The sequence below is a fragment of the Tympanuchus pallidicinctus genome, unplaced genomic scaffold (assembly GCF_026119805.1).
Source record: "Tympanuchus pallidicinctus isolate F22 unplaced genomic scaffold, pur_lepc_1.0 scaffold3, whole genome shotgun sequence".
Classification (NCBI taxonomy): domain Eukaryota; kingdom Metazoa; phylum Chordata; class Aves; order Galliformes; family Phasianidae; genus Tympanuchus; species Tympanuchus pallidicinctus.
The window spans coordinates 62,608,529-62,635,559 of NW_026294747.1; the positions used below are offsets into that span (position 1 = coordinate 62,608,529).

The 27,031-nt window shown below is 43.4% G+C and overlaps 1 protein-coding gene across 1 annotated transcript in view; it reads left to right on the forward strand.

The window, feature by feature from the left end:
• Positions 1-6,837, forward strand: part of PTH1R (parathyroid hormone 1 receptor) — a 104,107-nt gene extending 97,270 nt beyond the window's left edge. The window contains exons 10-13 of the mRNA XM_052695952.1: positions 2,658-2,752; positions 4,806-4,947; positions 5,697-5,738; positions 6,466-6,837. Coding sequence (XP_052551912.1) covers positions 2,658-2,752; positions 4,806-4,947; positions 5,697-5,738; positions 6,466-6,828 — 642 coding nt within the window. The 3' untranslated portion in view covers positions 6,829-6,837. The remainder of the gene's footprint in view (positions 1-2,657; positions 2,753-4,805; positions 4,948-5,696; positions 5,739-6,465) is intronic.
• The last annotated feature ends 20,194 nt before the right edge of the window (positions 6,838-27,031 follow it).

The window sequence follows — 27,031 nt, forward strand, 5'->3', positions numbered from 1 at the left end:
GATGCAGTGACTGTATTTGAGTAATGGGTGCACAGTGCAAAGAGCTGGCCAAGCTATCCTGCTCTAATTACACTCTTCATATATCCTTACCAGGCACCTGCAATGGGAAGCACTGTGACAGCCTGCATGAGGGGAAGCTAGTGGGTCATTATGTGTTTGAGTAGAGTCCTAACTGGCTTGAGAATTCGCTTTCAGTTTTTGGGCATTACCCTCTTTCTTCTCCCTGTGGTTCTCTGTGGTCCTCTATTACTCCATAGCAAGCAAAAGAGCTTTTCCACACTCACTCCCCATTACATACAACCTTGAGTAGCTGAACAGAGTCAGTAAGAATCTCTCTATAATGGGTTCTGTATCAAACTCTGTACTTTGCTCTGACTTACAAATAAGGAGGCCTTTGGGATAGGATCAGTGTGGGGGAGAAGAAAACAAGTCCACCTGCATATAAACAGCAGGACAGTTTCAGAATGCGATCACATGTGTGAAGAGGTGAGCTGCTTTGGACTTGAGGGGGATTTTTTCTTCTTCAAAATTTCCTTTTGGTAGAAATTCTCCACCTGGCTCTAGCAATCTGTTCTGCACCTTGGAAGAAACAAGTCACCAAGACCGCATGGTGGTCATTGGAAATGAAACAGTAGCATGGAGAAGTTCAGATAGTTCAGCTAGATGAATGCCAGCAACCTCATTGCATTTAATTTAAAGCCCAATTAGCAGAGGAGAAAGAGCTCGATTGAGGCTCGTCCTTGTAAAAATAATGTTCCTCCATGAGGCTCTGCTGTGCTTGTACCCTGGCTATATGCAAATGAAGCTATTTATCATGCAAAAATATTCTGTGGGTTGTTTCTGTTTAATTTCTGTGGGTTTATATTGTTCACTTGGCTGCTTTTTCAATTCCCACACTGGCTGGTCATACGTTACTGGACTAAGTTATGCATTTTCTGGATGTACTTGCAGAGAATTTAAAGGCTTAGGGGTTTGAAATCCCTTCACTCTGTTTCTACCTTTGATGTCATTAATTTGTCTGTATTTTTTGTTAAACTTAGCACATGTTTGAGGAAAAGTCACAGGAATTTTCCTCCTGACTATGATAATGTTGAGAATCTCCAATTTAGTGGACAGATGCAGAACAAGATCTCAATGCTGAGTGTTTTCAACTAGAAAAAAACTCATAAAAGAAACAAAGTTTTTTTTTTTTTCCAATTCTTTTCCCCTTTTTTTTTTTTAATTTAACTTTGGTTTCCAATGAAAATGAATTGTATATGCCTGTAGGCCGTGTGCTTCTCTGCCTATGGTCTACCCATCCCTCTCTCAGAACCTTTCTGCCAGTCCATAAATTCTAACCAAATGGGGTTGCAGAGATGTTAAATTCCCACAAACCTCATGAAAACAGTCAAACAGATACAGGAGAGAAATTCTACTAATGCCCCATCAAGGAAAAGGGTGTAATGTGACCGTACTCCTTTTTAATGCAGAGGAGAGCTGTTTGAAATGAACTTGCACCTCATTAAAGGAGAAAGAATCCAACCACAGAAGACAAAGCCATAGCAAACCAGGCCGTGTTCATTCAGCTGTTCAGGGAACTACTTGTTTTAACAGCAAGGATAATTAAGCATTGGAACTACTTCCCATGGTTGTGGTAGGATCTCCGTCATGGAAACATTGAAGCCCAGATCTGCTGTAGCTCAAACCAAAATGAATACAAGGAGGTCTTATGGGCTGTATTTTGCAGGAGATCAAACTAGAGGTCCACAATAATCCCTTCTGGTGTAGAACTATGAGCCTCTGTGTGCGGCATGGTAATTTGTTTCCTTGAAATGCTGCTGTTATCTGAGAAGTCAGCTGATTGCTTTGAACCTCCAGAGAAGCCCATAGGCATCAGCATTAGCCCAGAGATATGCAGCCATATGGGTGCTTACACAATGGCTCTGTATGTGACCTCACCATGTCACCAAGAACAAATGTGTCTGGGGCAACAGCAGGCATGATCCCGGCCCCAGCAAAACCAAACCTCAAGGACATCCAAAAAGCCAGGAATCCCTCAAAAATCTCCCTGTAGTTATATTGCTCTTCTGTGTTCTTGATCTATCATATCTAATTATGCCTACTCTCTGCCTTCTTCTTCATGCAGTTTCCTCGATCTTCTTTATTGATGTGCATGGAAACATGGGAAAACATCATTCTAATACTTCTTTCAGCCTAAGACAACCTTATTTTTGGGTTGACTGTAAGGGACAAGTATAACCAAATTTCGCTTTGCTCCCTGGGCACCAAACTCAGACCGAGAAGTTTATAAGGCCATAAAAACAGCCCACACAGAGTCGTAAGCCACCTTCATGCGAAAGGCAGCCCAGGCTGGATGGCTCATATGTCAGCGTTTTCATTTGGGATGCCTACACTTTTGTGGAGAAGGCCATTGCTCTCCCTCACAGCCCTTTGGATTAAACACAGCTGAAGTAATCCCACCCACCAACTACTGGGTCTTTCCTGGGGAGGTCACCTCTTGCATAGGAGAAGATCTTCCAGCTCATACAAGCACAGCCACAAGGTCATTGCATGCCGCAGCCCTTTGACTCATTTGGGGGAGACACTGACTGGACAACATGAGCACTGACTGAATGTCTTTTATATTTTGTTGTTGTTTCTTTTTCTTCCTCTTCCAGGTAAATTTTATTCTTTTTATCAATATTATCAGAGTCCTAGCAACCAAGCTACGGGAAACAAATGCAGGGAGGTGTGACTCAAGACAACAGTACAGGTGAGTCATGAACCCTCCTCATGTTTTGGGTCTAAACATGCTTTCCCACTAGGCTACAGGAGGAGCCCAGGATGTTTGGTTCAGCTGAAGACACTGTAGACACTCAAAACAAGGCAAGAAGAATGTCATCTTCTGTGTAATGCAGAATGATCAGCAGCCATTTAAACCTCTCCTAAACTTATCCAATCCAACCCATGGGACTTGCCTTGTAGTACAGAGAGGAGTTCAGTCCCTCCAGCCAGTTTGGAAGTGGCTGTGCTGGCCTGGAACTGAGAGTGCAAAAATAAAAGCATTGTTTATGCTGTTGATGCCCCTAATAGTTGTACTGCTTTATTTATTTTTGCTTATTTCCCTCCTGTGCTTTGTAAAACACGGTCTGTTTGTTAAACCTGCTCTTCACTGGGTGCTTCCTGAAACTTTGCTGGAAATCTGGCATTTCCTTGTTTGTTTTGTTTTCCTTTGCCCTGCCAGCTCTATTCTCTTGATAATTTAGGGTATTTGCAGCATAGTCAAAATGGGACAGAAAAAGCAGATTGCTCAGCCACCTCAGCTGCTTGAGAGCTCCCAGGGCTTCTCATCATCTCTTGATCTGACAGACCGGCAGGACGCACACTGAGGGGGAAGAACAGAGTGTTTTGGGCTGCAGACCATGAGATCATTGCTACCATCTTACTCTCCAAACACAAGATGTTTCATTTGAAGCAGGAATGAGATTTGGCTGGAAAATATCTCTCCATTTTCCTTTGCTGCCCCGTCAGAGCTCTGATTTATCTATTTATTTATTTATCCCTGGCTGAAGCTTGCTATTAATTATGGTTTGGATGAGGGCTGCTCCTTAATGTTTCACATTCCCTCAGTGGTTTCCAGTTGCTGGACAGAGATGGTACCAGAGCTTTCTGGTAGTGATGTCTGCCCCTCTCAATAGTTGCCTGCACTCAGTGACTTGCTGTAACTCTTGGCAGCAGGCTTAATCCTTCAATTAGCATCACTTCCAGGCAAGGCTGGTTCCCTCAGGAGCAAACTCAGCCAAGTAATCAGGGCTTCATTGTAGTTCACTCCTACTCCTTGCTATAAGTCATGTGCTGAGATGGAACTTCTCTTTCAAATGGGAGCTAGTATAGTAGACCAATACTGGTCTAGTATTAAATGTGGAGGTTGGTGGCTCTGCATGTGGCAGGGGGTTGGAGATTCATGATTCTTGAGGTCCCTTCCAACCCTGGCCATTCTGTGATTCTGTGATTCTTTCCAGTGGATCATGGACTCATAGAATCACTGAGTTGGAAGGGAACCTTAAAGACCATCTGGTCCAACTCCCCTGCAATGAACAGGGACACCCACAGCTCAGTCGGGTGCTCAGAGCCCCATCCAGCCTGACTTTGAATGTCCCCCAGAAACAGGGCATCCACCACCTCTAGAAATATTGCTGTCCAAAATGCCTCCTATAAGTGATGATCTCCTCCTTACCCCATGCTGCACCATCCCCTTGGTATATAGCATGATTCTGCTCCTAGGTGTGCTTCCCTCCCTACTATTGCACAGAAGGCACTAACCCAGGGTGGACCTTTATGTCTTGCTTCAATAAGCTACACAGAATTGCAGCATTATAGAAAGGCTGAGGCTCCCTGGAGATCATCTGGTCCAACCTTCCTGCCCAGACAGGTTCAGATGGAGTCGGTGGTCTAGGTCCATGTCACCCTTTCACCTTCTTTCCATGTTCCTCTCCCAAAATAGTGGATGGTGTGAGACAAAGAAGTCTTGGTGCCTTCATCTCCAGTACCTACATCAGTATCCCATAGGGACATGTATGTAGAGAGGGAGACGTGCTGAAGGATGAATGGGGTTGTGTCACACATCACAAGAGAAGAAATAGCTTGAAACTGGAGATGGACACAATGCTTTTGTAAATGTAAGATATATAGGACTAGCCAAGGGCGCATGTTAAGACAGAATGAAATTATGCATGACAGACACCCAAGGTACGAGATGGACTGGCTGGGAGTTTCATTCCATCCAGTGATTTCCTCTGTGTTTTTCTCTTTCCTTATTTCTACAGGAAGCTGCTGAAATCTACCCTCGTCCTTATGCCTCTGTTTGGCGTTCACTATATTGTTTTCATGGCTATGCCATACACAGATGTGTCAGGGATTCTTTGGCAAGTTCAAATGCACTATGAAATGCTGTTCAACTCTTTCCAGGTAACTGTTAACTGTGTTGTAGCTGTTAAGCTATGGACACAAACACACAGCAGAGGGAAATGAGAGTGCAGAATGTTCTCTCTGGAAAAAGGGTTGTGTTTACAGTATGCCAAATTTCATTCACAAGATCATTTGACAATATTTTAGCAGCAGGTATGTTTTATATTTGCAAAATGGAGCGTAAAAAGGTTTAGTGTGTTGCTGTTGAAAGATAACTTGCCCCACAATATCATGTAGCTCCAGACTAGACATAAGCTGGTAGAGATCCAGAGACATGTTTCAAATTTGTTCAAATTTACTTCTCCCAAGCTGTCTTTCAGTCCTGTGAATTGATTCCTCAGTTCTAGGTTTGAGCAATATGCAGATTCATTTACAGGGCTGGTCCTATACAAGGTGCAACAGCAGGAATATGCAACTCCCTGCAAGCAGAGTTGTGTTGCATGGTCACCGTACGTCTTTCCTGAGAGATTAAATTTTGGCTTATGTTCTACTACCTATCATCATGGTCAACTGGTGTGAATAATGAAAGGTGAACAGTAGGTCTGGGAAGATGAAAGTTGAGAGAAACTCTAAAGAGATGGGGACAAAACTTGTGTTCGTGCACTTCCACAATTCCTGTTGGGTGAAGATGGGATAAAATAGCCCACCAAGATCTAGGTAAACTATTGGCCAACAAAAAAATGTAGATGGTTTTCTCACATCTCAGTTCTTTTGATTCATATTAATGTGCTATTGCTTTTTCATTCTAGGGATTTTTTGTTGCCATCATATACTGTTTTTGCAATGGAGAGGTAAGAGTCATAAGCTTCTTAATTATTTCCTACCTTTGTTAAGCTAGTTCCAAATGTGGGTGGTAAGGTAGATGCACATCACTGTACCCCTCTTATTTTAGAGATGCAGCCCTAGTTTGAACTCACTGAAAGATCTATCCATCCACACAAAAAGTTCATACATTCTTTTTGGTCATATAAGACATACAGATCAGTCTGCAACAACTGATGAACTACTGGAAGTAGCTGGTGGGGAAAAAAAGTGTTGGTTTTTTTTTTCCTTTTCCCAGCACAAGTGCTGTTTAGTGCCACTCAATATCAGAGCTGTGTCAGGAATAAAAGTGGATTGATAGAATAGCTGTTTAATCATCGAGCTCTTTTGTTAGGCCAAGCTTTGTTGATCTTTTTATTCTGCTTCAAGTGATGTGCTTTAGTTTTCAGATTGTTTTTGAGCTGTCTTTGTTTCTTTAAATTCCCTCTGTGGCTGCATAGTAAAAACTTAGCTGATCAGTGAATGCACACTGAATTATGATCTTGGACAAATGCGAGGCTGCTATAGGCAAAGTTTATGGATTTAAAGGTGAAATGCAACTACAGATAAGCTCCTTATGTCCTGCAGCATAAACCCAAGATGTTCCTTCCAATTTCACCCTCCAGAGAGTTCCCATCCATGCAGATATTACCTCCTTCTAATGACTCTCTCTCTCCTTCTCCTTTCGCTCATGTTTTTTCCCTCCTTGTTTCTCAGGTCCAGGCAGAAATAAAGAAGTCATGGAGCAGGTGGACATTAGCACTTGATTTTAAAAGGAAAGCACGAAGTGGGAGCACAACCTACAGTTATGGACCAATGGTTTCCCACACCAGCATCACAAATGTAGCCACGAGGGGGGCACTTGCCCTTCATCTCAATACAAGACTTATACCAGGGACCCTCAATGGACACCGGAATTTACCAGGTTATGTAAAAAATGGCTCTATTTCTGAAAACTCTATGCCTTCTTCTGGACCAGAGCAGTATAACAAAGATGAAGAGTACCTGAATGGCTCTGGGCTTTATGATGGAGACAGACCCACAGCACTTGTTGAAGAAGAAAGAGAGACAGTGATGTAAGGAGAAGAAGAAACAAAAGGATGAAAAAGGTTCCTGGAGAGCATTTAGTGGGCAAAAGAATATCAGGCCACACAATGGATGCCAAGGGTTTCCATGCCTTTTCTCTGTTCTGTGGAACAAGAGGTTAAGTTATATGGAAAAAAAAAAAAAAGCCACCAACGTGGCCAGTGGTTGATCACACACATATACCCAGTGATCTCAGTCTCCCCAGTGTTAATGGAGGCAGGGCTATCCACAGGCCTTGCTACATGCTGAACAACAGAGATACTGAGAGTTTGTGGGGAGGGTTGCACAGCAGCACGCGGTCCTTTCACTTCTTGGAGAACTTGGGCAGTCAAGGAGGATGGGAATCTCACCCAGTAAAGCAAGAGTCTTGCGGGGAGCATACATTGTCATCTTCTTGCAAGGGTACAAGCCACCTGAGCATCAGTGTCTTTGGTTTGGTTTGCTCTGTCCTTTTTGAATCTGTCTGGTAACACACATGAGAATGACCAAGGCCCTTTGGGTACCATAGCTGTCCATTCTTGCAGCCAAGTTCTTAATGTGCACAGCTTGGTACAACTTGGGACATGTTCTTCCCTTGGGCATTCTCACTCCTTGGCAAAAAGCTCCTCTGGAATGGGCAGGTTTAACAGCTCATGGTCACTAGATGAAGGCAAAAAACTACATTCTTCTTTCCTTGACTTGAGTACCATAGCAAGCCAGAAACCAGTGCAATTTTAAGATGGGAAATGCAGTTAACAGAGTGTGTGACATCTTTTGTGTGACATTTTCAGTCTTCCAGATCCAGCAGTAGAGATAGGCCCAGTCTGCCTGCTCCCAGGCATTTTTAGATGGGGAGGGTGTTTGCAGATCTTCAGCTGTGTGTCTGTGTGTGCGTGTGGCTAAAATCAGCTCAGAAGGTTGCTATCTCAGCCTCCCTCTTTGTGGATGCTCATGGAAACAAACATCAGTAATGTTCTTATAAAGTTACATATTTCTTCTCATTCTCCCCTCTAAATTACTTGTTTCTCACTAATCCAAACACTCATGAAGAGAAACACAAGATGCTGGATACAGTCAGGCAAGCTTGCTTTCATGAGGTTCAAGGGCAAAATCTGCTGGGTGTAAGCACAGAGGTGGCTCGTGGACAGTCACCTTCTGAGCATCTTCTTTCTTTCCCATTCTTAGTGGTCAAGACATTCAAATGAATCACACATACCTACAGACATCTGGCCAGCATCTTCGCTGGTGTGATTAAGTATAACTTTAGCCAAAGTCACTGATTTTGCCCAGAGACGCTTAGAAGAGGAAATATTGGGGTTGCCTGAGAAGGGAAGAGCAGAAGAAAATTTAGTTTAGATGTTCAGAAGAAAATCTTTAATCAGAGAGTGGAGATGCACTGGTACAGGCTGCTCAGGCAAGCTGTGGGTGCTCCATCTCTGGAGGTGCTCAAGGTCAAGCTGGATGGGGCCCTGGGCAGCCTCAGGTGGTGGGGGGCAACCAGTCCATGGTTGGAACCAGATTGGTTTTAAGATCCCTTCCAACCCAACCATTCTATGATTCTATAAAATGCCTGATTCCTACAGGAGAGAGAGACCAGAGTCTTTTGTCACTTGCTAGTGGTTTTTGCAAGGAGAGCCAAAAGGTTGTTTCCTGACACAACTCATGTCTTCAGCAGTGACAAAGAGATATGGCTCTTGTTGGCCAACAGTGTTTTGTCCTTCACACTTCAACCAGGTGAGCAGCTAGGAAACGGTCTTTTCCAGTTCGGAAGCATGATTCAGAATTTCACAGTAATGGGAAATTAGGAATGGTGACCAAACTTGTCACTTCCTCAAAGAAAAGACTCTGGTTGAGCTGGCTTGGATCCTCTCTTCAGCCCATCGTATGTCACTATTCCTTTGCTGCAGTCTGAGAGTCAGACCCTCACGGTTGTTTTATTTCTTCCAGATAAGTTTCTGGAAGCTGAAGTATTTTTTACTCCACCTGGCTGTTACTGAAATGGAGCAGAGATCAGTCATTGGGGCAGTTTGCAGAAGTCTTTTAGGATGCAGGTGGGGCCTATGGAATGTCTTACCATCTATCCTGATCCTTTAGGTATGTCTGCTGTGGCATATCAACCAGCGCTTCTGAGATGCATCCACTCACTTCACACTGCAAGCTCTGAGCATGTATGAAGGACTAAATCCTCCAAAATTCTGAAGGAGGTCAGGGTGAGCCTAGAGATCTTGACTCTGTTTTCTGTCTCTCACATCTTCAGGCAACTTCTCAGGTTGAAGCCCAGTGTAGTAACAAGCCTCCTTGCCTTGGCATCTCTGGGCTTTTGATTTGGAATTGGTAGGGAGCGTGGTGGTTAAGAGTCAATCCTCTGCAAGGCACTGAAGCACCTCTCAAACAGCTGCAGACCTACATGAGCCAGTCTTTAAAAGCCAGTATTCATTTGTGATGTTCGGTTGGTTTTTTTTTCCTTATTTTGTGTCATCAGAATAACTCAAAACTCCTCATAACCATTTACCACCAAACGGCAGCTATTGAAACATCGCGTTTGCAAAGCATAGCTTTTTTTCTTTCCGTCATGCTCTCTTATTGCTCTTGTTGCTTCTATGAGCAATAGTAACAATGCTAACAGTGGTATTACAGAGGCGTTAAGTAATCTTGCAAGAGAAGTCACCTCTAGTGAAAGTTTGGCATGGAGAGCTCTGCAGAAATCTGTGTCAGCCCTGCTCTGCTTGCTGCTCGCCTTTTCCTCACAGACATTGGCACAGCCTCAGGAGGGAATCAAAGGGGCAGAAGTTCTTACTAGAGTGTGTACAGCTGTTATTCAGCATCCCGTGTGGCTGAGCTGCCAATGAGAGAGAAACACACTGAGTGTGCTGGCTCTGGTTTTCTGCCCTTCCAGAAGTACGTTGTGCTTAAAACGTGCCAAGTAGATGCAATGACCTTCCTTTTTTTTTTCTCACTCAGAGGAATTACTTGATATCATTTCACTGGTGGGACAAAACAAAAAGGCATACAAAATAAAAGCCACCAACAAAACACCAAAAACACTAGTGACTCACTGTTTATTTGTGCTTCTTACAGAGGACTCAAGATTAATAACATGTTTGGCAATTGCTTAACAAAGTTCAGGGGATTAGCAAAACCCATAAAACGAGTTATAAACAAATTCAGCACCCCTCATAAACAGAAATGCATTCATCACTAGATTGTTGAGAATAAATGATTAGAAACTGGTGTTAAATGTAGATAAAATTTACATGCATGAGGAATGTGCATGGGAAGAAGTATTTTCTTGATCTTTTCAAATACCGATCGTACACAGTAGATTCTTTTTCCTTGGTGTTTGTGTTAAGGAAAAATAAAGGGAAAATGCCTATACCATAACAGGGGAATACTTCTGCTTTTAAAGATACAGTAGAATGTAATGTCAAAGTCTGTTCCTGTCCTTCTTGTGCTGATTGCAGACAGCACTGTTGGCTGAGCATATAGGCTATGCTGTATTAGCCAGGGATCCAAGGGCATTCTCTACTTTCTCTTTGAGGGGAAAAGATTAGACCTATGGTGCTTTGAAACCAAAATTTGCTGTTTTCATTTGTCCTGGAAGGGCAGAGAGCCAAAATGTTTAGATATGGAATATGGTGATCTTCAATTTTCTCCATCACCAGGAGATCCAGGCACTTGCAAGCACAGGGCTGAGAGCTGTCCCTGTTCTTTACAGGGGAGCTGGACTTAGATGGCCAGTAAGGGTCCCTTCCAACTCAACTGATTCTATGGTTCTATGATTCCATGTCATTTTATCCCCATGCAAAGGTCCAGTCCTCTACAGGGTGACAGTTCCCATGCTGTCTGATTTACACATGGGCAGACAGACATCCTCAAGCTCACTTCTAGCAGAGGCAAAGGCTTGATGAACCTGCTTGCCTCTATTTCACCACTTTTCTTTCCTCCATGGTGTCAGCTTTATGTCCTTTTCTTCCCATCCTGTAAACCAGCTGACAGTATGCAGGACGGGTTGCCACTGAGATGCTGGACTTGGTCAGGAATCTCTCTCTCTGGCAGGTTCATCTTGTGGTACCCAGCCCTGCACCTCATCTATCCCACCCATAGCAGCTCAGTCTGCTAACAATCCTAATAATTCTACTTGATCTACCTCCTTTCTGAATAGACATAGAAATGTTAACATTTCTTGGACTCGTATTTCTTAAGGATGACTTTTGGCAGCTCCTCATCATTACTGCTTTGCCTGCATTTGTGCAGACAATTGTTCTTACACCTTCTATAAACTGCTTTGTCTTAGTTCAGATGAGATCATGTCTTGTCCCCTTCCTCACCATTCTTCAGCTCTGCTGCATCTTGTCTGATGCATATTAGAGCCAAATCAGTTGACAAAGTTCTCCCCAAAATTGAACTGCTCAGCAAGGGACTGGCTTCCTTTATTTGTTTATGGGCAATTGGCTGAAAGCTGCAGAACATCCATGGAGCTGGTAAGAATTTTTTTGTTTTTTAAAGACTGAAAATACACTAAGCATGAAGATCTCCAGTTTTTATTCCTTTTATTGTTTGGATGGATTCAATGGCTATCTTAAAAGTTTTTAGACTTCTGAGTTCAGTCTTTCAAAAATTTAAGGCACCTCAGTGTGTTTGGTTTTCTTGTTTTTCCACGGGCTAATTTTTTCTGCATAACTTCCACCTAGAATTCATTGGCAGCTGCAAGTGGGATTACTGATAACAAGGACATCCTCCGCTCATCTGTATCTCTCACTCTCTTCAGAGTTTCTTTTTCTTAAGATAGGACTGCATGAAATAAGAGAAAGCACTTTAAGAGTTGACCTTCAATGGAGAGGTTGTATGAACCTGTGAAGTCCTTTCATATGCAATGTTGCTTCTTATTCAACTGTGCCTTTTTCCACTCATTGTTGCCCATGAGTTTGCCAAAGCCCATCAGTGCCTTCTCATAGAAAGTTATGCAGCAATATCATGGTTCACATCCTCTCTCCTGGGCTTTATCTGAACTTTGTGACATTCTGGCTGTAAGAGGAAGCAAAAGGAAAATGATCTGGGGCAGCATTTTACAGCCTTCGGGGTTAAGGGTTTGGTGTGTGCCTCCCCAGCCCTGTAGCCTTTGTCACAAATGGGCATTGCTCTGGTGGCTGCAAATTGTAAATCATTCAGCATGTAAGGAAGATTTATTTTAAGGCCACGGGCAGATTAAGGAAGGTCTTCACCGTGCCACTTTCCCACTAAGAGCACTTGCTGGGGGAGAAATCATGTTGCACTCTCAGGCAAGTCTAGGGAAATTGATGTATTTATTTATTTTTAATATAATGGAACAGGTTTGATTTTTTTTTTCTTATTGTTATTTTTACTTCTATTGCTGACGGGTTGCCACATTCTGCAGCATAAATATATGGACATATATGATATTTCTGGCAAGCTACGGAGGTGTTCAGGCATCCAGTGTGACTCTCCAGACAGAGTAGATTTTATATCCCATTCCTCTAGAGTATCTTGAAATGAGAAAAAATATTAAACTGTAAAGGAAATGGGTTTGCGAAAGACCCTATAAATACATTTCCATCATGAACAGCCAGGGCTGTCTAAATTTGCCTCAAAACATAAAGTTTCATAAATGGTGTGAGTAAAATAAGAGGGATGTCCATCTCTGTGGATGTCCATTGGAAGGCAGCTCTCCTATTTTTGCCTACAGAGGAGAAAGGTTGAGCCTATTGGACAGCAAATACTGTTGGCCCAAAGGAACGTATTGTTTTGAGGCAGCAGTTCCATCTGTATAATAGTTATTGGGCTCACCCTGTTCCACTCAAACTATTTTTATGGCCTCTCACAGTATCAAAACTTAAGCTTAGGTCATATCTAAGGGTGGGAAAGCAAAAGAAAGTAGAGATGGGTTGTTGCAAAGACACATGATTAACTAAAGGAGACTGAAATATTGGAGGTTTTTCCAATAATGACATGTTGCCTGGAAAGTCTGAGCCAGAAATCTGGTCTCCCTGGTGTTTTCTCATGCTCTTTGGGGTGCATGGAGGTGCATGGACACACAGCTGAGAACCCACCAGTGTCCAGCTTCTGATCATGTAAAAGCTCACTGAATGAAAAACGGTGACCTTGCCCTGAAAGTCTTACCAGAAGTGTTGTTAATGAGCTTCATTTAGTGGTTAGCCCAGAGTTTATTTGCTGTCTGTATATGAAGGCTGATAGTGAGAGGAGGATCTCCAAATCCTAGTACACTTTTTGTTCAGTGCTCGTAAATATCTTCACTGACTGCTCCTTGATTTGTAAGTGCTTCTGAAGGCTTTAGAGCAGAGATCTACTGAAAGCCCAACAGTTGAATCTGAGACCGAGACTTGGTCTTTTGTCAGTGCTAGCAGTCCCCCACCTCACCTGTAGCATTAGGTGGTGGTGCTCCAGAGCAACAGGGGAAATAGAACCAGCAGCTTTCTTGGATCTTTGACACAGCTTCTTGCTAGTGGGTAGAAAAGCCCAAAAGGACATTTGCTGATGATCTCTGCTGAGTGGACACCTCTTCTCTTCTACCCTCAGATCTTGGTTTATTGGGCATGGTGGGGATGGGCTGGTGGTTGGACTAGATGATCTTAGAGGTCTTTTCCAACCTTAATGATCCCATGATTCTACGATTCTAAATTCAGGTTGGCTGGAGTTTTTCTCTACATTTACTTTCCTTTCTTTCCAACCTGGCTCTAGAAAAAGAAACCCCTAAAACTTATTTAAAGAACTCCTTGTAAGCATTTCTTTTTTCCATTTTTCCTGGATGCAGATCCAGGCTTTTTAATGGCTCGAAGCCAATATCAACTCTCAGAATCAAAACCAATCCGAAACATCGGGATGGGAACATAATTTGCTCAGATCAGTTGTCCCACACCCTCATGCAGGGAGCATTGGCGCCCTGACAGAGCTGAAACATTGGTGTGACAACATAGTCTTTTATTTTTGGTGCATTTTTAAGACAAGTGAACCAAGAGCAAGAACTAGACTAGCTTCCTTTAAGTTTAAGAATGATTATAAACAAGAAAAAAAAGTAATAATAAGTCATTCTTTATTTATCTCATCATGTTCTGTTGAATGCTCTGATGGTTACCATGGAGCGTCTGGTGTTCTGGCTTCTCCTTGGCAGGAGGAGTCCTCTGTGGTGGAGAGAACAGATAAAACAAGTGGACAGAGTAATGTGAAGCCAATCCCTAGGGCAGGACAGTCAGGAACAGATCTGATGTTGATTTTATATTCACTGGCAGAAGGCAGGAGCTGCTCCTCTGAAGTTAATTGAGTTAACTCAGTCGCAAGCCAAGGCAAAACAGATCTGAATCTGGACCACAGTTCAGAACTCATTTACAGTTTGCATAATGGAATTAAAATAAAGCTTCCAACTCTAACTACAGAAGTAGTCTGCTGAGAATTGGACACCCAGCTTGCTGTTTGGGATTAAATGACACTCAAGACATCAGCCATCACATGAAATGTTTTATCTGTGCCTGCCCAGATTGCTCTGTTCTCTCCACTGTGATCCCTTAGCCATACTCAGCTGTTTCAGCTGGTAGGGATTTTTCTTAGCCCCTTCTTTTTTCTTTTTCTTTTTTTTTTTTTTCTATCTTACTTCTAGTTTTCATGCCAGCTTTCAGGTTTCAACTAGTCCCACAGTTTCAAAGTTCAAGATAATGTCACCATGTTGCCGGGATTTGAGAGGCAAGTGGGAAAAAGAATGTGAGAAGCTAATGGAAGTTAGTCAGTGAAATTTTTCCCACAGACCAGGGAAAGGTTTGCCGACCTCGGCATAGAATTTCAGCCTCCAACTGAACTCGATCGTATTTTGCTCATTGAAGGTCTTGAGCTGTTCAGTATGACCTGCAAATCTCACCCACCGTATTTCCGTTGTCAAGGGGCTTGGGTTTAGATCTGACATTGTTGTTGAATATTCCTGTTTATGATTATTGTAATGTTGATGCTCTGGTCTGCTCATTTTTGTGGTTTTTGTAGATTGGTCCATTAGTGTTGCTTTGGGGGGCGCTTGCAGAACTGTTTCTTGATTTGCCTTTGCATCTCTGGTGTGTACCCAACCAGGACTGTCACCAGGTTGAATGCATCAGTACTGATGGGCAGCAGTGTTGCTTTGAAAGGGAATTTAAGGCAGTATTTGCAAGAGCACAACAAATTTTGTCACAATTTGGAACGCATTTGCAAGACTCCAGAGAGGCAGGGCTGGGCTGGATATCACCTCAGTCTGACACTGCACAGGGGCCAGGAACAAAAGAAAAAGGGAAGGAAGAGCTGAACCAGATGAGCATCAGTAATTAAGGAGTCCTATAAGTTTGTCTTCTTTTCAGGCAGGCCCCCCTGTCCAGCATAGATTGAACAGAGCTGGACACTGTTGCATGATTGCAGTCCCTCCTAAGCAGAAAATGTTAAGAGCAAATGGGGGATTCAACAAATCCTGTGCAAATTTCTCTTCCTGATTCTCACTGGCTCTTTTTCCTTCTTTTTTCTTTGGGGAAAAAAAAAATAAAATACATTAGGGTAATCTTAGCACAAGAACCTGGTTGTCAAACCCATTTCTCCAGGGTCCCACAGAGAAGCTTCTCTCTTTGACCTTAGGAATTGGGATTTTTTTTTTTTTTTTTTGCATATGAACTAAAGAATGTGATGGTATTTGATTATATTCCTCTCTCTGGGCAAACAGCGTGGTGGGGAACAAGACAGGTGTGCCAGCATCAATATGGAATGAAATCATGACAGCATGAAAACCAACTCCAAGACTTCTATTGATTTCCATGGAGTGGGATTTACTCTTCAATTCACAGGAGGAAAAAAACATTCAGACAAATGACCTCACCCTTCTCCTGTCCCCAAGACTTTGCCTACCACACATACCTCAGGGTGGCTTTTTGCTTTAAATCACTAGCACTACAAAACCAGAAAGCAGAGATCAAGGGGTAGATGGTTGTCTGAATAGCAGTCGCCTCTCTCAAAATGCTTGACAAATGCCAACATTAGGTTTTGCATTGGGCTTCTACATGTGAGGACATGGTATTTTGATGGAAAAAGGCATAGGATTAAAATGTTTGAAATGGATGGGATGAACTTGCACTGGCTTGTGTCTATGTCCTCTGAAGAAGAGATACAATGGCCATGTGAGACTGCTTAAAACAAGTTTAACGAAGAATGTTCTCCAAACAGAGTAGACCTCGGGTACCTAAAACAGAAGGCAAAACAATGACTTCACCAGGGAAACAGCATCCACTTAAAACAGAGCATTACAGCAGGCATGAGCCCTTCTAAATATAGAGCTGGATGCTTCCTGCCAGGCCGAGCTTTTACCTTTTTATTTTTCTCTGTCTAAATTAGTCACTCTTCCTCCAGGGCTCCAGGGAAGGATGAGCAAGAAGATATTTGCTGATAGAGGTGAAATATTTTGACAGATTGGGTTTAAGTAGAGCTGGTGGAAGAGGAAAGGCAGTTGGTGGCAGAAGAAGGTCAGGTGCATCCAAGCACCGTCACCCACCCCCATGTCCAAAAACATGATGTCAAACTCTTGACATTTGCATGAGCTGAGGCATGCATGAAGAGACAGATCTGCTGCTAAAACTCCTTGCTTCTTCTCAGCAACTTCAGGGTGAACAAGCCATGGTTGTTACCAGAAGTGATGGGATGTGGGCATTAGAAAAATTAGACTTGGCCATTCCCAGTGGTCTGCCAGTGGGATATTGGCTCCTTTTCTTCCTAGGATGAGCAGGAGGGAGAAGAGCTGGGTTGTGTTCTTCCCCCTCCCACTCCAGTGATTTCATTGAAGTGGATTTAAGACCTTGTTTCACTTCAGAGGAGGGACAAGACTGAAAAAACTAATGGGCAAAACTGTGATTTCTTTGTACGTGTTACGAGGACATTGCCTTGTGTGTGTTGTCAGGCAGACATTTGGTTTACATTCCTCCACTTCTGCTTTCTGTATGGACCAAAGTAATGAGCGGAAAACGACAAACCACGGATGTATGTAAAAAGGGAATTAAAATAAAAAGAAGCCTTTATTGATTCTCATGAAAATATCTCCTTTGTGTCTTTTCCTGCTTATGGACCTCAGAGTCTCTGAAATCCTTTAGGGTCACCCTTAGGTGAACCTGGTGTTCCTGTGTGAGAGGAGGGAGCTCAGTGAGATCCTACAGTTCATTGTGGATACAGAAAGATGGGAATGAGTTCGTTATGAGTATACAAAGATGGGTAGTAATTATGTGTCTGATGACTGTTCATTGCAGGGAATTTGGACTAGGTGGCTTTTATGGGACCCTTCCAATTCAAACGATTCTATGATTCTAGGACACTTTGTATTGGGTGGTTTTAATACCCATAAGCTTATGGTTTTCAGGATAACAAAGAATAAATTTGGTTGGCTTCAGGCTCTGTTTCTTGCTGGACAGCAGTGTTTAGAGACATGCTAATTCAGATGCTGAAACCCTTCTCCTAAGCACAGTTCAGTTCCAACTACCTATAAAAATTCTGGTTTACCATTGATGAAATTTAAGGACGTTCCTCCCTGTGTCACTGTTTAATTATGGCATTTCTTTTGATGCAAGTGTGCTTCACATAGGAGGAAGAGCTGGGCAAAAAAATGCTCCAACATTTGGTATAGTGCATGAGAATGCTCCAGCACACTCATGTTCCAGAAATGCATTCATGCCATGCTGCTCTGTAGATATGCTAGCATTCCTCGCCTGGCTAACTACAAGTGGAAAAAGGGACTAACCTTTTATCCTCTTCTAAATGATAAGCATTGAATGATTGGCCTGATTTCAAAAAGCACTCAAATCCCAGCAGCAAGGAATGGGAACACTGCTGACCAAAGGCAGTTACACAAACAATTGTTCCAGATGGAGCTCCCCAGGTCTTGGCAGCAAATGAGATGGTTATAGTGCCTTGATCCCATTCATAGACTTACATCAATATCAGATAACATTCAAGAGAGAGAAACAGAAGACAGAAAGCTTTGTCCCAGTTGCTCTCTGACTTATACACAAGTGACAGCAATCTGGTGGCATGCATTTCCTTACAAGTGAAACCCAGTAACGAGATTCCCCTTGAGAAGAACAGCCACAGTGTTCTGTGGCATTCTTCCTTAACACACATCCCAGGTGTGCCACTACAGCGCCACTTCGGTTAATTCAGGAGTACATCTAGCCCCTGTCCTATTTCTATTACTTACGTGCGAGTAAGCTTCACACACAGACTCAAATTTGAACACTGGAATGTGCTGGAGCTCAAATCTCTGTGTTCAGCCAAGCTTTCTTTTACCTGAATGCAAAGGAACAGGACAGAACACCCTCTAGTCCAAATTCCTCCAGCTCTTTCCAAGCACAGCATGGATAGATGTCTTCAGACCCAACACAACTTGTATGAGATCCATGTCTATCCCTCATCTCAAAACTGTTTCCTGCACTAACTTTCAGTGGAGTAAAAGAGTGCATGACATCTCTCTGGTCATTCCCTTAATTGTCAGATGGAGAATGCTATAGAAAATTGCAGAGAGAAAAAACAAAGCAGTGACAAAAGGCCAAGTGGACAAGGCACCCTTCCATCTCTTGTCTCAAAGCATATTGTAATCTTCGTTCTGCTGCTCTCCTAATGTGGCTGCAGTGGCTATTTTGAAGGATGCTCTCATGCCACCTGATACAGTGACAGTATTGATGTCAGGAGGGGTGCCTCATTCCATCCACAGCTGCGTGATGCCTTCTCACACCGCACAGACAATGCAGGGTGGTTCCCTGGAGTGCTGCCCTTGCAGGGTGAAGACTGTAACTGGGCACAAGCAGATGCTTTGTGAGTATGAAATATAACCACCATAAAACCTAACTGATGGAGGCTTTTGCAGAACGTCATCCCTCTGGCTAGACTGTTCTGTACTTTCAAGCACTCTTTGAACATAAATTCATTCCTCCCATAGCTTTCCCCTACTCATTTAGTCATACCAAAACTAGATGGCTTCAGAGGATCCAAACTTACCCTCTCTATTCCTGTCATGCACGAGGCTGAAATGAGTGGTGACTCCTTTCACACAGTCCTATCTGAGATCAGGGCCCTTCTATCCTCTACAAACACGTTATCCTAGAATCACAGAATCATTTGAGATGGAAGGGACCCTGAAAGGTCATCTGGTCCAACTCCCCTGCAGTAAACAGGGACGCTCACAGCTCCATCAGGTGCTCAGAGCCCCATTCAGCTGAACTTCAATGCCTCCAAGCACGGGGCACCCACCACCTATCTGAGCAACCTGTGCCAGTGCCTCATCACCCCGACTGTAAAGAGTTTTTTTCCTTATATCCAATCTAAATCTCCTCTCTTTTAGTCTGAAATCGTTTTCTCTTGTTCTATCACAATAGACCCTGCTAAAGAGTCAGTCCTCTTCTTTCTTATACCCCCCTTTAGATATTGAAAGGATCATGGATTAACCCAACGGATGCCAACTGCCCCCATTCTCCATTAATGGTTTCAAAGCACCCATCTGCTTTCTTCCCAGACACCACCACTCAAAGTGTGACTTTATACACCAAGGCTTTTGGGATAGCCAGTGTAGCATGTTCACTCTGCTGGCCAACAGTGGACAGAGGAGAACAATATAGATGAACCTATAGACTGTGGGAATACTAAACCAGAGGTAGACAAGTCAGATTTAGATGCACATAAAAACATGCATATTTTTCCCTTGTGAGAAGCAGAAGGCTCAGTTTGCTGCTGGCTGAGAAACAGGCAGTTCTAAATCACTCCACTTCTCTCTCTCGAAGAACAAAAACTCTGCAAAGAATTTTCCATTTTTCCGTGCTCCTCTGAATGCCATGAAGATTAACAAGTAATATTAGCTCTGCTGAAGTGCCTTCATCTGCTCGTGGAAAACAGAAGACATTTAAGCAGCCAAACTTAAGCAAGAAAAAAAAAAAGTTAAACCCAAAATATGTCTGTTTGGAAGCAACACCCCTTTGCAGAAGGGGAAGGATTGATATCTGCCAAAGAGCTAACAGCTGTTTTTATATGCAGTCCTATATATATTTTCTGTAGGAAGGACACTAGATGCAGCAATGGTGAATGATTTATCTGAAGCAGCAGGTGTATTGCAAGCATCCTTTCAATCTGTCATGCGTATGCGTGTGGGGAGGGAGGAGAGCTTTGATGAGTGAGTGGCCACCTATGAAGCAGGATGTAGGCAGTGCTGAGAGCCAACTAGGCTACTCAGCCAGTCTATCTGGAGTTTATCTACCAGTTCTTGTATCAAAATAGCATGTGTAATAATTTATTGAATGTGTTTCATGGACTGATGGGGAGATAACAAACTACCAAAATCACCATTGGAAAGCAGGAACCTGAAACTTAGGACTAGAGATAATGGCCTCAAGTTGTTCCTGGTTCAGGTTGGATATTAGGAGAAATTTCTTCTCAGAAGTGTGGTGATGCAGTGGCACAGCTGCCCAGGCTGGTGGTGGGGTCACCATCACTGGAGATGTTCCAGAAACATGGAGATGTGGCACTGATGGGAGTGGTCAGTGGGCATGGTAGGGTGGGTTGGGGTTGGGTCTGGGTCTGGGGGATTTCAGAGGTCTTTTCCAACCTTAATGATTCTCTATTTCTAGCTCACATTGTTAAAGTCTGTTCTTTGTGAGTTTAAGTCCAGTTCTTACTATTTTGAGTAGGAATTTGAAGGATGGTCTTTTCCAATCTTAAGTTTCAAGTCTAGTTTTACAAGGTCTCTGCCCCTTTCCATCTCCCTCGTTGTTGCTGTGGTTCTTCCTTTCCCCTGAAGGAATAACAGTCCTGGAGGGCATCTTACCTCACCAGAAAATGACCAAACCAGCCCTGCCATTATAAGGTTTTCTGAGGGAGGCCGATAGGAGGGATATGTGTCTGAATGGGAGAGGTGTCATAGTCCTAATGCAAATCCAGGTCTATGATGATCCTAGTGGTGTTTTCCAACCTTTATAACTCTACAATTCTATCATACAGAGCTGAGGTCAGGGGAGCAGGAAAGCATGCAGTGGAGCTAAGTGAATAAACGACCAGAGCTTGCTGGAACATGAAATGCTTTTTAATGAGCATGAGCTTCTCCAAAATGTCAAGTATCATTTATTCACTTATGCCTAAGTCTGAGGAACATCTTGTTTAAATCACACACAACAGCAGGGCCAGACCCTGTGCTCAAGTAAATCAGCATAATGCCACTGAGCTTCAAGGGATGATGTTGATTTACAGAGGCACAACACAACTGCAGTTGGTAGGGAGGTGCTTGGGCTACCAGCCAGGGTATGGTACAGGAGAAGAGAGAGAAGGTTTAAATGAGTGGAAAAGGTCTGTGACAAGAGGCATGGTCTCAGTTCACGGTAATCTGTAATCTGAGCTTTGCAGCCCTTAGAGAGGTTTGCCCTCATGCTCATCCCAACTCAATTTTTTTGGACCTATCATCCAGAGGTTCAGCTGGACAAGGCACTGCCTGAAATTCCATCACCTTCTGTTTTCAACTTGCACTTTCTTAATGATGTTCAGTCTCCTGCAGCTTTCTATCAGGATAAACTGCTGCAGGTCTCCCATGTGCTCCTCCATGCCTATGGTCTTGGCCATAGGCTCAACCTTGTTCCAAGGTCTCCCTCTCACTCCGCTGAATGAACCAGGCAACGGTGGTTGTACAGCTGTGAAGGAATGCTTGGAGGAATAAACACCCATTGCTTTTTGCCCTTAGAAAATAACACTGGTATTTCATTATTAAATGAACTTCTTTTTTTTTTTTCTCCTCCAGCAATTCACTGTGGCATGCTTGGATACCAGAGTTGTATGTACTTACGATGTCGGTATCTTCATTTCAAAACCTTGCTTTCCTGAATGCAAGATATTGCAGTTTTTGGTTACTTGCACAAAAACAGTCCAGAATGCCATTACTTGCACCCTGAAATTTCAGAAGGAGAATCTGGGAGAAGGGGTAACCATTTGGTTCTGAGAGAGGACCACAGAATACAGAGTATATTCAGGATTGCTGCTGGCGAACTCAGTGTGTAAATTCACTTACAAGCTCAACAAATGATGAATAAAAACTAGACAGCTTGCCTGTGCTCTTGAAAAACATTTTGAGTCAACAGTCCAGGTGAAGTCAATAAAACATGATCTGCGATTTTACTTTTGGGAAGACACGGGAAAATAATATCTGTATTTGACTTCAGGTTAGAGTTTGGCCGTGCTTAGTTTTCCTCCACAGCTATGAGGGCTGGAAATTTAATTTGGATTTGAAAGAAAGCTCACTTCTTTGGTAACTACAGAAGTGGAGTCCTGAGAGGGAAATGCCAGCTCTTGGGAAACCAGCAATAAACTTAAAAGAACCAGCAAAGAAGTCTGAGCTATTTGGGGGCATGTCTGGCAGGAAAAAGCCAAAAGAAAGAAGGCATGAGTCTAAGCCAGGGGGATCAAACTAATCCAGCACAACTATTCTTGTTTATGATTGTGTAAATATTTCTGGTCGGCTCCTATCTCCCAGCTTGATGTCACCAAGTTCTAATCTGCACAGTTAGGAAAGCACATCTTTGTTGCATTCTCTATGAGTGATTTCCCTAGACAAAAGAACTGGGAGGTTTTGGAAGTCAGTTCTTTAGTTTCTGCAAAGAAATAAAATGTTGAATCTCTGGAATGCTGCAGAAGTCCTGCTTTCCTTCATTCCCTCAGTAATCACATCTATGGCTGGAGGGTTTGCCTTGCCTTGGATTTAGCTCTGTCCTGCTTTCTTTGTTCACACTCCCACCATCTTTCTTTATCTTGCTCTGGGTTTGAAGGAAAGATAATTTCATATATCTCCCCATGTGTCTGAAATATTCCTTGTTTGCAGCCTAAAAGTAGCAATTAACCAAAACCTTGTTCAAAATTCATTCCAAGCTGGCAAACATCCAGTGGCAGCCAGAGAGCACTGTGTTGTACTACGCCTATTTTTAACCCTGGTATTTCATATGGGGAATACTTCTTCAGAGAGAAATCACAGAATCACAGAGTGGCTTAGATTGGAAGGGACACTAAAGATCACCCAGTTCCAACCCCCACCATGGCCTGGCTGTCTCCCACCAGCTCAGGCTGCCCAGAGCCCCATCCAGCCTGGCCTTGAGCACGTCCTGGGATGGGGGACTCAAAGCTTCTCTGGACAGCAATGCCAGATCTCATTTCCCTGTGAGAAAGAATTTCATCCTCACCTCTAACCTAAATTTCCCATCTTTTATTTTAAAGTCATTCCCCTTTTATTTCAATGGGAACTTTCAATGTGACTCTCATGATTAATACACCAACTAAGTCATTCCTTTAGATTCATGTGACACTGAATAAGATAACCAGCCAACACAGGGAAAAGAGTGATTTACACATGGGTAATGAGATTAGGAATTCACTAGGAAAACGAACAGGTTATTTTACAAGGATATAAGGCTGAAGTAAGACAGCTTGAGTTTGGAATATTATTCTCCCATTCCTCTCCCTTCAAAGTGCCACAATCAGTTCAATTCTCAATTAATGTACTTTCCAAACAGTGATATTTGAGTGTGCCACATTCCCCATTGTTCCATTACAAACTGGAAACAACAGTCCTCTCTCAGACCTCAGCCCAGACAACCAGGAGAGCAGAACAGAAGCACACATGATGGCAAGTCTGGAAGAACTCAAAATTAGGTTTGTCACATTCCTGTAGAATAATTTAAGCTGGAAAGAACCTGCAGGTGTCATTGGTCCAATACTCTGCTTGAAGCAGGGCTATCTTTAACATCATACCCAACCTCAGAGGGTATTCAGGACCACGTCCTCTTAACTTCTGAATATCTCCAGTAATAAAGGCTCCATAGCCTCACTGCACACCTGTTTCATTTTCTGACCAGTCTCATAGTAATATACTCTATTTTTCTAGTATTAATCAGAAACCCCAGGCAACTCAAGTCAATTTTACTTCATTCTTCAGCTGCCTTTCAGTTTTCAGCCTCTCCCATTTATTTTGCCTGGGAAGTGCCAAGAACAGACATTGTTGAGAGTAGATTACATGAGAGGTCTTCAGCACACTGAGACATCCATGTCCACCACGAATAATTGGAGGGGTCTTATTGGTAGAGTGCTTAAAATTCTCTGACCATAATCCTTATTAGGACTGACTGGTAGAATGAATGACTTATAGTCAAATCATTGTGTCACAGCGAAGATGTGAGAAGAACAATCTGACACAGATGGAGAAGGTAAACCCAGGTGAGTAACTACTTAGCATAGCTTTAAATAGGAGACAAGGAGGGCAGAGAATGCATCTCTGTCTTACAATCAAGCTCCCAGCCTGGCAGTCATCAGGAGATGCCACACAACAAGTCCCTTGGGTCTATCCCTGAGTTTGTCATTGCTCCAGGACTCCAGTGGGCTGCAGGAACTCATGGGATGCCTTGAAGGATCTGGATAGATGTCTACTGAATATTTCCATCATGGGGAAAGTCAGATCTCAGAACTCATATTTTAACTTACCAAGAGTATCAGAAGAGAGTTGTACAGACTCAAGTCAACTCTTAGTTTTGGCCTCAGAGCACAAATTTGGGCTTCACTCAGCAGAGAGCATCCTGTCTCCAGTTCCTCCCGTGCAAACAGAAACGTGAGAAGCAGCCAAGCCCACAGTGCTCACGATTTTAGATCAGTCAGCTGTCCCCTGTGTGAGGCCGTTTTTCTTTGCAAGATTTTCAGACAACATCCTTTCCTCCTCCTGACACAAACCACACTACGTCTCTTTTGTGGTTGTTCCTGGCTGACCAAATTCCCCTTGTACACGATGTTACAGCTCACGTTCCTATCTGTACCATCTCTGCAGTCACATGCTCTTATCTGCATTGGGTTGCTCTTGGTTTCCTTGCCTCTGACGAGTGTGGTTTTCAGCTGTCAACTTAACAGCTTTGCTCTTCATACTCTATGCTTTTGCCCACAGTTCTATGTGAGATGAGTTCCAAAAATGCCTCTCACGATACCGAAACCAAGACAGAGTTGTCACTCCAGACATACCCTGTAGACCTCTAAAATATAATCCTCCCATCTCCAGGCTGCCTTTGAGCATCTGTAGAAAGAGTTTACCCACTGACACATGCACTGTCACACAAAATTACATTAACACATCTCTGAGATGAATGGTGTGGGCTGCCCTACAGCCCACTTCTGTTGCAAGCCCTCTGAGATGCTGGCATGGAGCTGGATGAATAATGGGAGTTTTGCTTCAGTGACTTATTCATAGAATCATCAATGTTGGGAAAGACCTCCAAGATCATCCAGTCCAAATGTTCATCTCCCACCAATATTTCCCCAATATACCAATTCCCTTAGTACATCTGAGCTGAAAACAGAGGAGAAAGGGGGAAGGAGGAGAGAAGAGTTCCACAGGCAATATAAAATTCTCTGTCAACTGACAGTTTAATTCTGGACTTTCCATTTTCAGTCAACCTGAAAAATGTTGTTGGGCCCAAAATTCAATGGATTCTTCAGGTTGAAATTCTTTATTTTTGAATGTCGAAGCACAGAACTTTGCTCTCAATTCTACATGATGGCCCTGTGGCTCTAAGACTACCTTTTTCCCATGCTTTGGTGTTTTTTCTCTGTTCAGGTTTCCTGATAGGGTGGGAGGGCTGCCCCTCCACCTACCAGGGCAGTATGCATATAGTGTGAGCCTTACAGTGGGGGTTTTGTGACTTACAGATAGAGTATGAGGCTGCGTGGGCACACAACACCTACTGAGAGAGCACTGCAATATGGCTCCAAATCCAGCATGCTTTATTAGCATTTCACAAAACATGTAGCATATATAAGGCTAAGACATAATAATGTGTTTCACACCTCCTACAAATGCAAATTATTTCCCAGAAAGTGGTCCACAGCAGCTTAAGATGCAGGTGTTGCTCTTCGGGCTCATACATGCACAGGTAGGTGTAGACCATGGAACATCATCAAGGCAGTGCACCCTTGGAACAGTGGTGAAACTGGCCTCTGGAGATCCTGTCCACTGAGAATTCAACTTTATGGGTCTCACTGTGAGCTCAAGGACTCAGAATTCCAGCCCTGCTCTGGGTTCAGCACCTGGTTTCCCAGAGGGATCAGTTAATATCTTCATCAGTGACACTGACAGTGGGATTGAGGGCATCCTCAGCAAGTCTGCTGATGACACCAAGCTGTGTGGTGCAGTTGACATACCAGAGGGATGGAATGCCATCCAGAGGGACCTAGACAGGCTGAGCAGTGGGCCCAGGAGATCCTCATGAGGTTCAACAAAACAAAATGCAAGACCTTGTACCTGGTTCAAGACAACATTCACTACCAATACACGCCGGGTGATGAAGGGATTGAGCACAGCCCTGCCTAAAAAGTCCTGGGGGTACTGGGGGATGGCAGCTGGACCTGAGACAGCAATGTGTCCTCACAGCCCAGAAAGCCGACTGTATCCTGGGCTGCATCAAAAGAAGAGTGGCCAGCAGAGAGAGGGAGAGGATCTGCTCCTCTGCTCTGTGCTGTGACACCTCACATGGAGCACTGCGTCCAGATATGGAGTCCTCAGTACAGGAGAAACATGGACTTGTTGGAGAGCATCCAGAGGAAGCCCATAAAAATGAGTCAAGGGATGGAACACCTCTCCTATGAGGACAGGCTGAGAGAGCTGGGGCTCCACAGCCTGAAGAAGGCAAAGCTGAGAGGTGACCTGAGAGAGGTCTGCCAGTATCTGAAGTGGAGCTGCAGGAAAGGAGGGGACAGACCCTTTAGCAGGGTCTGTTGTGATAAAACAAGAGGAAATGGTTTCAAGCTCAAAGAGGGCAGATTTAGGTTGGATATAAAGAAAAGACCTTTTATATTGAGGGTGGTGAGGCACTGGCCAGGTTGCCCAAGACATGGTGGATGCCTCATCCCTGGAGACTTTCAAGGTGAGGCTGGATCAGGCCCTGGGCACCTGATGGAGTTGTAGGTGTCAGTGTTCATCACATGATAGTTGGACTAGATGACCTTTAAATGTCCCTTCCAACTCTAAGGATTCTATGATTCTAGGATTAATTACACTCATTCCTTAATAGTCCTTGCCCAGGGCTATGCTGTACTACTGAAAACCATTGATACTTGAACTTCTGTGATTCATATCAGTGTAATTTCTGTTCTTCACCTACATGACTCCATTAATCCAACATGCCTCTTCTTTATGTGACAAATCCTG